General features: G+C 42.7%; 1 protein-coding gene across 6 annotated transcripts in view; it reads left to right on the forward strand.

The window, feature by feature from the left end:
* The first annotated feature begins 1,733 nt into the window (after positions 1 to 1,733).
* Positions 1,734 to 13,205, forward strand: part of CAPN14 (calpain 14) — a 37,935-nt gene continuing 26,463 nt past the window's right edge. For all 6 annotated transcript variants that reach the window (XR_009485664.1, XM_059840724.1, XM_059840723.1 and 3 more), the window contains exons 1-8: positions 1,734 to 1,816; positions 4,518 to 4,696; positions 5,480 to 5,836; positions 7,994 to 8,063; positions 8,987 to 9,105; positions 9,713 to 9,849; positions 10,970 to 11,144; positions 11,854 to 11,919. Coding sequence is in view for 5 of the 6 variants with exons in the window: in XM_059840724.1 (XP_059696707.1) it covers positions 5,606 to 5,836; positions 7,994 to 8,063; positions 8,987 to 9,105; positions 9,713 to 9,849; positions 10,970 to 11,144; positions 11,854 to 11,919 (798 nt within the window). In the remaining variant the exon portion in view is untranslated. The remainder of the gene's footprint in view (positions 1,817 to 4,517; positions 4,697 to 5,479; positions 5,837 to 7,993; positions 8,064 to 8,986; positions 9,106 to 9,712; positions 9,850 to 10,969; positions 11,145 to 11,853; positions 11,920 to 13,205) is intronic.

Here is a 13,205-nt window from a genome sequence, read left to right on the forward strand (position 1 = left end):
GTCCTCTATGACAGAATTTGTCTTTATCTTTAAAGATATGATGGATTTAACTTTTAGTTCTGTAATTTCTCAGTCGTGTCCCTGCTTTTGGTAACAGGGCTTGCAGTCACTTAGCTGGATGCTTGCCTTGACCAGGAGAGAGGGGCTTGCTGGAAAGGCTTCACTTCCACTTTGATGAAAGTCAGTGAGGTTGAACTAAGTCATGCAGTATTTGCACACAAAATGAAACCTGGGGTTTTGGGGGGAAAGCACAATGTTGTAAAACGGAAACTTGTGAAATGGTGACAAATGTGTTTGCTTATCTGCAGCCTTAGGTTGGACAGGTTTACTTCCGACAAAAGATCATCTGAGGATGGGGATATTAAAGTCACAGAATCTGAAAAGATGTGGTGACTCAGACAGTTTCAAGAAGCTTGTGGGAGCAGTGTAGCTCAGTAAAATTAACTTCCTGCCAGTGCAGTTAACTGCCACTGTTTGTCCATTACCAAGTGTGAAACCTGAGGAGACAGTGTCAAAAGTTCAGGTGCTGATGGGTTCAACAGGGAATAACCAGGGTCGAGGGAAAGGAAAGAAGTGAGAGGAAGGCACAGCAGGCCCCCAGAATTAAACCAAATGTACTAATTTGATAAATAAGGGAGGGAGAGTTTCCTCTGGTTCAAGTGAATCAAAATTCTCAGCTGCCTGCTGGTGCCATATTGCCTGTGTGGAGACAAAATTGTCTCCAGCATAGCCTGTTCCTTTCCTCACTCATTGCTTTGCCTTTGCAACTCAGAAAACTGCTGCCTTCCTCTCCTGCCCTCACTGCTCCTTCATATTTCTCTGAAATATTTCCCATTACCTTTCTCCTACCATTTTTCAGGTGTCTTGCTACACACTCACACAGACACAGTCCTTTTCCCTACCCTCCCTATACTGCTCTTAGCCCCTCATTGCCTGAGGAGGAACAAGGTGCTGGTACCCAGAAGTACCACCAAAAATGGGGAATGTGGGGCTGGAAAATGTATATCCAGTGAGTGGGAATCATTCTTGCTTCCAGAGAGCTCCCTCCTTAGATCTGTTTGGCAAAGAAAGCTGCTTGTATTGCACACAGGGGACCTGACTGATGGGATGTCTGTAATAGTGCTGGAAAGAAAAATCCTCTGAGCCCTTAGCCATCCTTGCAGTGCAGAAGCTTGGTCTATAACTCTTGAATGATTTTGTCTGTCTCTGCCATCGGACATACACCTCCATCAAACTTACATAAATGTTCTTTGTAAAAAATAAATGATTAACTGATTGACAAAATGTCATGTCCCCGTTTGTTCTGAGAAAATATGGGGGCTTTGAGATTATTTCCTCTCTGAACATTTTCTTACCTGAAAGCAGAAATCCTGTTAAAATGTATTAAGACACAGTTGGACACAGTTGGACACATCTTCCTGTTCTACTTTGCCAGTGATTTATGGGGAGACGTGGAGTTTTGTGCTTTGAATAATCGAGTGACAAACTAAACAAGGAAACTGCTGTCCACTGAAGCAATGGGTGAGTCAAAGGTAGCCTGCATGACGGGCTGACCTGTTCTTTCATGTCTTCCGTGGAGTATTTTGCATTGAGATCTCCAGAGTTTTCTGTCATTGCTCAATATGTTTTTTTTTTCCCACCTCCTGCTTCTACCACAGCGTTTGATAGGTTAGGACAGGCTCTTGGGGTTACGTATGCAAGGCATATATATACATGCACATAAATACACACACAGGGAGAGATAACAAATACACTTCTTATGAGCAGCAGGCATCCCTGCCAGTGATCCTTTGCTGTGAGAACACACCTGGAGAAGGTAGGACATCAAATGCCAAGTGCTATGTAGAGGGATTTGGTGCTGGCATTTAGCAGTTATCTCTGGCTAGCACAGAATTAGGATTTTCCCAGGGTTTGAAGGGAGTGTAACCATGTTAAGATGAAGCTGTCCTGTGGGATCAGATGGGGGTATTAGTTACACAATGCAGCAGCTGCTGCTGTGCTGTTCTCTGGAGGTGTTGAAGGGAAAGGCGAAAAGTTTGTATCAGCAAACGTGGGAAGGATGGGTGTGATGTAAAGCAGCTAGATGAGCCACATCAGCTGCCCTGCATGTCACAGCTCCAACTCTTCTGCCTGCCAAGTGGTTGGCAGCATAGGCTGGTGTTTTAGCTAACCCAGATTTTGTGCACCCTTGTTCTCTCACTTTTGCTGTTTAGAGTTGGTTTGGCTCATACTCGATCACCAAGTATTCTGCAGAGATCAGAAATTTCATCTGTCATTAGAAGGAGTTCTGGGTAGTCAGAATATCTAATGATTGGGATGCTTATGAATAGGCTGTTGTAACCTTAAGTGCTAAAGCACAGATCTTGAGTAAATGGGATTTTTATATTTCCACTGATTTTGATGTAGCTAGGACAATTTCCACAGCAAAGGACAGGTATTTTTAAATCCCTTCCAGAGTCTTTAAAAGTGTATCTTTGGTCAGAGAGGTATTACTTAAAGTTCTGAAAGCCATCCAGGCATTTTTGATACAGACTTTTTGTTAAGATCAGTGGCAGCAGGTTCACTGCTTGACCTTGAAAATCTCAGCACCAGAAGGTGCTCATCAATTTGTGGGCCAACAATCTAAGCACAGGAAATGCAGGAAAAGGTCATCCACCTGTCTCTATGTTCATTCATTTAGTGAGAAAACATAGTTCAGTGCTTCTTTTCAGGATATTTCTGTTTGCTTTAAAAGCCCACAGGAAGAGCAGGAGTCCACTTTGAGGGTTTTTTTTTCTGAAATACAGCACTCTGTTTAATCAAAGACTAGAGGCTGTACCTGCAAGTGATGTTTTTATACTGTTTGTTTAGAGACTAATAAAGATTAACAAAGCCTAATAGACTCACACTATCATTTTGACTAATGACTACTAATTTCTGTGGCTAGCATTCTGCTGTATTACATGAATGGTCATAAAAAATGGCCCTGCCTCGTTTGTTCTGCTCACCCTAAAATTTATTATTTTGCATGCAAACATGTACTACTCTGTTCTGCACAAGCAGGAGCAGCTCCTCAGCCCAGATTTGGATTGTCTTTGTTAAATCAGAAGAGCTGACCTCTGTCATCCCCAGGTTTAGTCCTCAAATTGCCCACTGTCCAAGTGTTGCCTGAGGTAAATCCTCTCATAGAATGAGTAACAGGCTCTCAGAGAATTAATTTATGGTCCAGTTACTTTTACAAAAAGTGAAGGATTTTCCACGGATTCTTCAGCTTCTCATTTCAAGACTTAGGGATGAGGCATTTAAGATCTTGAGAAAGCTCAAGGGAGATCATAGGATGCTAATGCAGTGGAAGGACTTAGATCAGATGGTAAATATGCTAACTAGGGGAATGTGCAAAGAATAGAGAATCAAATCCATTTAACCTACTGGCTCATGGCTTCCCTCTAAAGCTTTTAACCTCTGTCTGCTACACTTGGCTGCTTTCCCTTAGAAATTTTAATTGCTGGAAGAGACATGCACATACTCTGCTCCACCTGTGCAGGAGAACTGATTGAGTCTGGCTCAGTACCATTGCTGAGTGGAGTACAGGAATATAGAGCTGTATCTGGTGCCTGCTCAGAAACAGGACTGTGGCTAGGCAGAAGGTCAAACACAAGGTGGAACACTTGCTGTCTGAGAAGTGACTGTTCATGACACGTAAAATGCTTCATTGCATCTTTTGTTTAAAGATTTCCTGGTAATTTGGAAAAGAGTTTAAAGCAACACACAGTCAGGTTCAGCTGGGAGGTTTTCAAAACATACAAATTGGCATAATTGACTCAACACACACTGCTACATTCAGGGGTGCTGGCTAAATTTCTTGAAAATATTAATTGATTTAAACCTTCATTTTTGAAAGCATTGTTTTTTTCATACTATCTTTGGGTTTCAAGACCTGTATATAAGATTCAATTCTTTTTCAAATAAATGCTAGAGTGAGGTGAGAGCTGGTGAAAAGTTAAAATAGTTTTATCAGGCACTGTGAATACTCTACACACCCAAAAACCAAGTCTCGAATATTTGTTCTTCACTGTAGCTCTAAGTGTGCCAATTGCTCTCTACTTCTTTTCCTGGGGAGCAGCAGAATGAGGAATTTTTCTTAATACATGTTTTGTCTCCCTATGTAAAGTGCAGCTGGTCTCCAGGCTGTTTTCTTCCTTTGTTTTTCTCTTAAATCTATCTCTGTCTGTTGCTCGTGTTATTGCAGCCGTGAAGGCCAATGGCTGTAAAAAGGGAGGGTTTGGAGGGAGAGACAGCATTTTTCATCTGGACAAAAAGTAAGCAAGTTGTTAGGCACTTAAATTCTTTTTCAGTTCTGAAATGTCTACAGTACAACAGAAAATTGAATTTTCATTTCCAGCGTTATCTTCTGAAGATTTTTCTCTTGGTTGCCCTTGAGGGTCAAGTTTTGTGGATCACTTGTAGAGTGGGTTTATAACAAATGAGGGCTCTGTGTGGTTGAACAGTACAATGTGTGGTTTTTTGTTTTCTCACAGGGACTGCTGCTGACCTTCAGCTTTGATGGGAGTAACAATCAACTGGTGCCTAACTGAGACCAGCATCCTCGGGTGCCTGGGGCAGGGATTTTGAGTTCCAAAGAGCTTCCTGTGTGGGGGAGCCTTCCAGATACTGTATCATTATGGCATGTGAACCATTTCTTTAACTTTGAATCCTGGTTAGTTTTTTCACTGTACTAACTGACTGTGATCACCTTGTTAGCACTGATAGAAGTGATTTGCCTACTGAGATTTTAGTAATGATTTCTCCCAGCAAGGGGGGGTGCAAATCTTTAACATAGCTGCTAATATTAAAAAAAAGACCTAGGACATCACTCTCTGGTGTTTTTAGTGGGGGGATGAGAAACATCTGTCTTGAATATTACAAGGAAAAAATACCTCAGCAGGCAATTTCATTTGTGAATCTGTGGTGTTCAGCAAGATGGAATGTGAACTCTTGGGGAAGATCATATCATTCTCCAAAATGAGGCAAAAAGGGCAAAATAACTATCATAGTAGTGTGAGTCGTGGCTTTCTAAAACCTAATGTATTCCATTTTTCTGTTAGCCTTTGTCTTTTCTTGCTTTTTTGGGGGGGGTGGGGGGAAGGGGAAATAATTTCATGCCAGAATGTGAATGTGATTGAATTAAGACTGTCATTCATGTTGCAACACGTTATGAAAATATCCTGGAGAGCCTAAAATAGTCCAGAGAGAGACATAAAATAGCCCTGTGTGTGGCTTCAAAGCTCTGATAAAAGTCAGTGGGGTCACTTGTTTTGATTTCACTCAGATCTGCAGTGATGTTAAAGCCTTGAAAATGCAGTGATAAGTGATCTTCTAGAATTGGGTGAGCCCACACTTCTCCTGGGAATGCCACTGTTCCTACCCACCCCTGCTGACTAAGAAGAAAATTTTAAAAGTCAGGATTAAATTTACTTTTTATAATTACTTTAACTGTCAGGAATTCTTCTGAAAAGACACGCCTCATCCGAGAAAACCAAGCGTTTCCAGCAGAACTGTGCAGTGTGAGATCCCTCCAGAATCCTCAGTGGAAAAAAATTATCCTGGTGTTATTGGAGACATCAGCATGCCTTTTCTACTGTGCTTGAAAAAAAAGAAGTCACCTGTGCCTTTAGGCAGGAGTATCTTTCAAAAACATACCCCTCCCATCCAGCAGAACTACCAGGCTTTGCTGGAGTCGTGCTTGAAGAACAAATGCTTGTTCACAGATGACACCTTCCCTGCTCACATCAGCTCCATTGGAACAGGAGCACTTCTAAAGAAACTGCCCCGAAATTTACAGTGGAAGAGGCCACACGTAAGTGACTTTCAGTGAGTACTGTGTGTAAGAGGATGATTACAGATGATAGCCAGCAAATGGTTTTAGCATTGAACAGACTCATCTTAGACTTTAATTTCGACTTTAGTGTCTCTGGGGATTACATTTATTGCATCAGGTGTCATTTTGGAAGCTGGGGTACATGGAGTCTCATAATTGCCTTTGAAGCATTTGTTGCCCAAAATCATAACCAGCCTTATTCAGTTTATATCCAGTAACACTTGGAGCAGGAAGGGAGAGGAGGCAAAGGCAGCAGGGAGAGTTGGTTTCCTTGGAGCTCACAGCTACAGTGATCTCACTGTGATTCTGTGGTGGCAGATGAGCTCCTTCTCCCCACAGTTCAAGATCATGACCTTCTAGAAGATTTCTGAGTTTCTAGACAGTTCTTAGCCATGACCCCTCTCTCCCATGGACCTCATACTGCTATGATGCTGGAGGCTGCTGCTTTCCCAGATAGGGCAGGTGCCTTATCCTCTTGTTGGGCTGGCTTTTTTTCCCTGCTTAACTGTTTAGTCTATTGTATTTGGAGTAATCTTTCCTCAGCTCTCAAGGCTGAGCTTCTATCACAACCAGTGACTGAGCATCAGTCTGTGAGTTGGTTTTGGGGCCTTTGTTTTCTACTTGTGCCCGCATTTCCAAGGCCTTTGCCAGCATTCCAGGCTGAAACTGAACATCACAACAGGAGACACCCAGGTGCAAAGGCTGGTCGCAGAGCACATTCTCATAACAAAAGGGTAGATAACAAGTGTGGAAGGCCAGGACAGGGGCCTGGCACAGTTAGATAAGGCCTGTTACTAGCAATGCCAGTTCTGCTCTTACTGAGCCACTGAGCAAAGTGTTGACAATCAGATCCTCCTGAAAGCAATGTACAAAATTATGTGAGAATTTCAGAATACTTTTGTCTGTAGGGAATTCTGTCAGGTAATCCCAGATAGCATCTCCCAGCTAAATTATTTTCTAGCTGTCATATTTTGTGAGGTTTAAACAGTTTCCCAGAAGGATCAAGTTTCTGCAAAAAAGAAAAAAAAAAAAAAGTTCAAAAAAAAATGAGTCATGGCCTCTGCAAAGCCCTTCAAGTGTCTCTTCATCCCTCAGATACTGGAATGGACTTGGAACCTCCTCTGTCTCTATGTGGACTATTTTGCTGCTCTGCTATGATTGTTGGGGTGTCCTGTGTAGGTCCAGGAGTTGGACTTGATGATCCTGATGGGTCCCTTCCAACTCAGCATATTCTGTGATTCTATGAGTCTAAAACTACCTTGTGAAGAAGGCTGCTGTTTGCTCTGGGTGCCAAACTTTCTGAGCAAAGACTCTCTGAGAATGGATGCTGTGCATCCTTCAGTCCCTGTGCTGCAGAGGAGATGCTGAGATTCTGCCATTCAGCCTGCAGGCTTGTAGCTTACTGCATCTATGAGTGATGGCCTGCAAACTGAACACCCAAACTCACCAACCATTGGCAGGACTTAGTGTATAATTACTGTGACTGCCTTCTGAGGGAAGCTGTTTCTTTGCTACTGCCTGCAGGGGAAGCCAACAGTGTGAAACTTAGCTTGAGCAATTTCTGGATCATTCAAGTAAAATATAATTTTGACATTTAGGTTATTAATTTAACCCCAGAGGCACTTGTGAAGGGAAAATAAAATCACCGCATTATTTCTCTCTGTACAATTATTCACAGACCTATTCAGGTCACAGCAGCAGCAGCAGCAGCCATCCGTCTGTAGCTCAATTGTCAGTCAAGCTGTGGAGATGTCAGCCAGGTTGGGTGAAAGTTTGATGCTCTGCCCTCATAACCTCTTTTGGCTGGCACTTGTGTGGAGAAGCAGGACTGGCAGCTTTGAAGGGTTGTCTTCTCAGCATGGTGACCATGGAAAGCCATGGTGATGCATCTGAGCACCAGAGACTTTTGCTGGAGACCAAATTCAACACAGACCGAGCACAAATGTGTGCCTAGGCTGGTGTCAGGTTAGCCAGAGCACATAACAATAGATTTATACCTGAGCCAGAACAATATCTGCTGGGACAAAGGACTCTCAGTATTTTAAAAGCTTTAACTTTCAAGTTAAATCAGCTCATGTTACTGGCTTAACTCTCTCCTTCTTCTTTTTCCTTTCCTTTTCATTTTGTGCTTCCCAGGCATTGCACAAAAGTCCCATATTTTATGCTGCACACAGAAAGCAGCTTGATCTCTGCCAGGGATTGGTGGGTAAGGAAACTCCTTTGTACAAATATCTAAGTATTCTTACACAAGATAACATTTTGCATGGAAGTTTGAATGTATAAAACTTGGCATGGAAATAGAAGGTATCCATCTCCTCTCTCCACTTGGCATAGTGTGGATGAAGCATTCATTTACTGGCATAGGCTCAATAAATAGGCTGGCAAGCTTCGAGGTGGGATTTGAGGCATGAGAGGTGTCTCCACAAGCTGAGATCACCACTGTGTGTTGTTTCTGTCCATGCTAATAGGAAGTGTTCCTGTGCTCTTACTGGTCTGTGGTGTTGCTGCTTGACAATTGAACAGAGACCACAGAAGGACTTTATATTTGTACCTAATGCTCAGCATGAGTGTGTTCTCTTCTCAGCCTTGCTGTTAGAAAAATAATTTTATGCCTGTGTTGTCTAAAATAAAAGACTATATTGCCATCTGAAAAACAGGTAGAGATGGGACTAAATTAGTTTTTAAGTGCTTTATGTCCTTATAACCAAAGTTTGCCAAGTATAGTCTGGCATGTGAGATCCACTGGAAATTATTTTCCTTTCTGAAAAGCTAATGTTTACAAGAAAAATGGAAAAGTTTTTTTTTAATAGTGTGCCTTTATAGAGAACAGAAAAAAACCCCACGCAATGTCAGTAAAACACAGAATGTTTCCATTGACAGTTATTGCTTGCTAAATTTCTTATTTAACTAAACAGTGCCCAAATGAAAAGATCATGAGAGAGCAATTATAATCCAGTCACGGTTTGGTTAAGTAAAGAACATGTCTGGATCATCTAATTTTGTGTGTATGATTTGTTATAACTGTAAAGACACAACAGCTCTTCTGCTAGGATCTTGGTGGTGTTGCTGAACTTGGCTGAGAGCTCTCACTTTTCAGCCAACTGCATGTGTCCGTTTGTCTTGGCGCAGAGAACTGCTGGTTCCTGGCGGCCCTGGAAGCCCTGACATTCCACCAGGACATCTTGGCTGCAGTTGTGCCACAAAACCAGAGCTTTGAGAGGAAATATGCGGGCATTTTCCACTTCCGGGTACAGCTGCTCCCCCAGATTGCAGGAGCTCCTCAGATATCCTCTGCTATGTTTTGTGTCACACCCTTAGATAATTTGTATGTGGTTCCCTTTAGCCAGGGGCAAGTGGCCAGAGGGTATCCCAGGCTGGAGAGGAGCCCATCACCCCTCCCACAAAGTAGCAAAGGCAGTGAATCAACTGCAGAGCCACTGAGGAAACACCTCTGCTTGGCTGCTCTCTTCAGCTGTGTCCTACCCATATTTTAATGCAAACAAAACCCTTTTTCAAGGATGGCAACAGTCAGCAGGACCTGAGCACATCAGCTCCAATCTTCTACCCCTTTGCCCATCTCTTGGTACAACTCTGCTACCTTGCAGTTAGGAATTCCTTCCCCAGAAGTCCACCTGTGGCTAATTTCCCTGCTGACTTGTTTTACACCTGATAGATGCTTTGTTTACTCCTCTGGCTGGGTGGGGCTGAGGAACTGGCTCTGTGAGTGAGTCAGCACACCCCACTGACCCACAGCAGCATGCTCTGTACCCACAGCTAGGCTATCTTGCCTTTCCTGTTGTTTCAAGGGGAGGTCCCTTCCAAGGGAAACATCAGCTCATTCCTTTCCCCTGACAGTTCTGGCACTTCGGGGAATGGGTTGACGTGGTGGTTGATGATCTCCTGCCGGTGAATGAGGCCGGGGAGCTGCTCTTTGTTTCCTCAGTCTATAAGAACGTGTTTTGGGGAGCCCTTCTGGAGAAGGCATATGCTAAGTAAGTGACTCATTTCAAGTTATGCAAATAGTCTGTCTAAAATATGTTGGTTGGTGCCTACGCAGTTTGTTCTTGTTTATAAATGCATCTCCAAGGCCTTGTTACATTTGGAATGTAGTAATCTACCTATTATTACACATAAAAGCTGCCATTGCAGTAGCTGTTATCAAACCAGGCCCTTGAGTTTAAATCCAAGGGTTTAGGTGAGAAAACAGCCCTATTGTGGGGGGTTGTCCTCTGAATGTTATCATTGTTTGCAGTGTCTTGGCTGATGCCTTCCTTGTAAATATCACAGAGGAGTGGAACACCATCGATAGAAATTTTCAAATGTGAATGATTTCCAAAGCCTCCTTTAATTTATTATCATTGTGAGAAACCTCCAAGGATTTTCATTTTGGAGGTCTGCTGAAGCGCTGCCCTTTGTCTTGGCAGATTTTTTTTGCTCTCAGGTCCTCAAAGCTGAGGCGTGTTGCAAGTCATATGGCATGATGAGAGCCGTGGCTTCCCTCCAGGGTGTTTTGCCTACAGTGGTAGTGTCAGCACAAAGAAGAAAGCAGCAAGGCCTAACTGATGGAGTTTGTTAATATTTGGCTGAAATAATCTTTGCAGAGCAGGGAAAAATGCTCTAGTTAACATTGAGAGAAAGATCACACAAAAGTGAGAAAGTTCAGTTATTTTCATTTGGTGTTAGTGTTAGAATGAAAAGACTGGGCCAAGTTGCACTGGAGTGATAAAGAAAATCAGATTAGAGACTGAGTTCTCAGGACAGTATCTCTCAAGGCACTCTATCTTAGATACAGCTCAGAGCCTGGTGATAAATTCAGGCAACATTCTCTGAGGAAGAGTTACCAAAGAATTATGATGGGCATGTTCTCATTACAGTGCAGCCAGGGATGACAGTTAGTGAAGAGTCCCTTTCAGACTGTGGCCAGTCTTGGAGGCAATTTTGTAGATTCTCCTCTTCCCAAATGCCAAAAATTCCCTTAAAATGAAACATGAGTTACAGCCTTTCTTTTGCTTTTTGCACAGTTGTTTTTTTAATATTTTCATTGGCAACCTGTTCTCAACCTGTCATCTGTGATGATAACCCAAAGAATATATTGATGTCTTTTTTTCCTAGACTCTATGGCTCCTATGAAGATCTGCAGATTGGGCAAGTTTCAGAAGCCTTGGTGGATTTCACAGGGGGTGTCAATACAAGGATCAAGCTTGCAGAAGCTCCTCCTGGTCTGTGGGATATACTTACAAGAGCCACCTACAGCAGATCTCTCATGGGCTGTCAGACACAATTAGGGGTGAGTCTTGCAGTGACATCAAATTATTTGACAGCTAAAAAGCATTCCATACCCCTTTCCCTCTGCTCAGCTGGTCATTGTGACTCAAAATGTATCAAATCTGCCCTATGTGGCTTTCTGTAGAAGTCACATTCTTTACGTTAAACTTTGCTCATGGATAGATTCCATTATGCTCTCAGCTCCCTGTTGTTATGTTTAGGAACTGGTTTATCTATCAAAGAAATTCTATTCAATAGGGACCTACTGCATTTTCCCATTTTTGTTAAATAAACTTTCCATTTATAGAGATGGTGCAGTGAGGTACAGATGCATATGGAATAAAGTTATAGCTAAGGTAGAGATGTAGATCATTCAGAGCATGAATTAAAGTCTTGAATTGCAAGCTTTATGCTGCCACCTCAGCTGTTGGGAAACTCTGCTTTTCTGAAAATCAAAACCTAACCTCCTGGACTTCCTTAAAGTGACATGGTCTCTAGCTGAAGACCCACAATTTAGGAAGGGCCATTAACAATCAACCTTACAATTCCAAGCATACTGAAAAATCTGATTCTTAGGAAGTTCCATTTATTTATTTATTTTCAGTTCTTCTAATACTTTGAAAGTCAATGTTTACACGGGTACAGGTCTCTGGTATTGGTATAAGTCTACTGTATGAGTAGAAATAGAATAAAAGTTTTCTTTTCCTTCTGTTTCTCTTTCTTGTACACAGACAACAAAGGTCCTGAAGAATGGGCTTGTTGCTGGCCATGCCTACACAGTAACTGGTATCAGAAAGGTAAGACCAGCCCAAATGTCCTGGGCCCAGGTTAATTTGGATATTAGCAATTTTTATTGCCTTCAACCATTGATCAGAGCAACTATAATGTCTCCTCCCTAAACCTCTTTTCTTAGTCTAAGGCTACAAGAGACTGTGGGCTTTGTTAAGATTCACATTTTAAGTGTGTCCATTTTAATTTGGAGGCCTTGATGTAAAGGACAGTTGTTATGAATCAGTATCTCTGAAGGTGAGAATGATTCATAGGGCTCTGCTGACACCTAGAAATGCACCTCAGCTGTTAAGAATGAAGGGACTGGCCCCTGGGGCTGCTGGGAGGATATGCTGAAACTTGGGGATGTGCTTTTTACTTGGGGTAGAAAGTCTTCCTCTGAAGCCAGTGGAGAGGCCATAGAGAAGTAAGGATATAAAGGCCAAAATACGAAAAACTGCAGATAGAAATGTGAGTCAGGGGTGTAGAGTAAGGGAACTGACTTGTGGTCCTGTGCACACAGTGCAGGGGGACCCCACTCATCTGCAGAAGTACTGTTGGAGTCCCCTTAGGATATTTGTCTAGAGGTAAGGGACTTGAAATAATACATCCCAAAGAGTAGGAGCTTCTTCCTCCTGAATTGGTGGATGACTGTCTTGACCAGCCTCAAGAGGAGGTTGACAAGGATGGGAAAGACTGTGGGGGGCTTTGGACATTTTGGTGAAAGCATGTTCAGTGCCTGTAGCAAGAGATACTAGGAAGGGCGGGAGAGATGAGCTGGATGAGGCACATCTGTGTCTCCCATAGGAGGAGCAGGAGGAGTTTATGTGTGGAGGTTTTCAACAATGTGTCTGTCAGTCTGGCTCTTCTGATGAGATGAAAAGCCAGGCAACCTTAAGGGACTGAGCAAGCATGTGGAAACAGTGTGAAGTCAGCTGTTCTGCAGCGTGCTGTCAGCAAAGCCCCTAACTGGCCTCTCCTCCCACCATGGTATCCCAGTTCAGGAGGCATTAATCTGTGTGGTCACCCATGGGGGCTGCATTGTGCTGTGCCATTGCACTGGGGTAGCACTTGGTTTTCACACGAGTACAAAATGAGCAGATGTTGGAAAGGAAGAGGAATTTACAGTCAAGCCTTTGGATTAGGAATCTGTCATGTCTCTGGTTTCAGTTTAGAATTTAGGATAAAGCACCTTAATCTCTTTGTTGCTGGCTTTTAGAGTTGCATGTTCAAAGATTTTTATCATCATACATACTGGCATCTATGAGAACAAACAAAATTGTTGTTAATATCTGACATAGTACAATGATGTAAA

Source organism: Haemorhous mexicanus, chromosome 3 (genome assembly GCF_027477595.1).
Source record: "Haemorhous mexicanus isolate bHaeMex1 chromosome 3, bHaeMex1.pri, whole genome shotgun sequence".
Lineage (NCBI taxonomy): Eukaryota > Metazoa > Chordata > Aves > Passeriformes > Fringillidae > Haemorhous > Haemorhous mexicanus.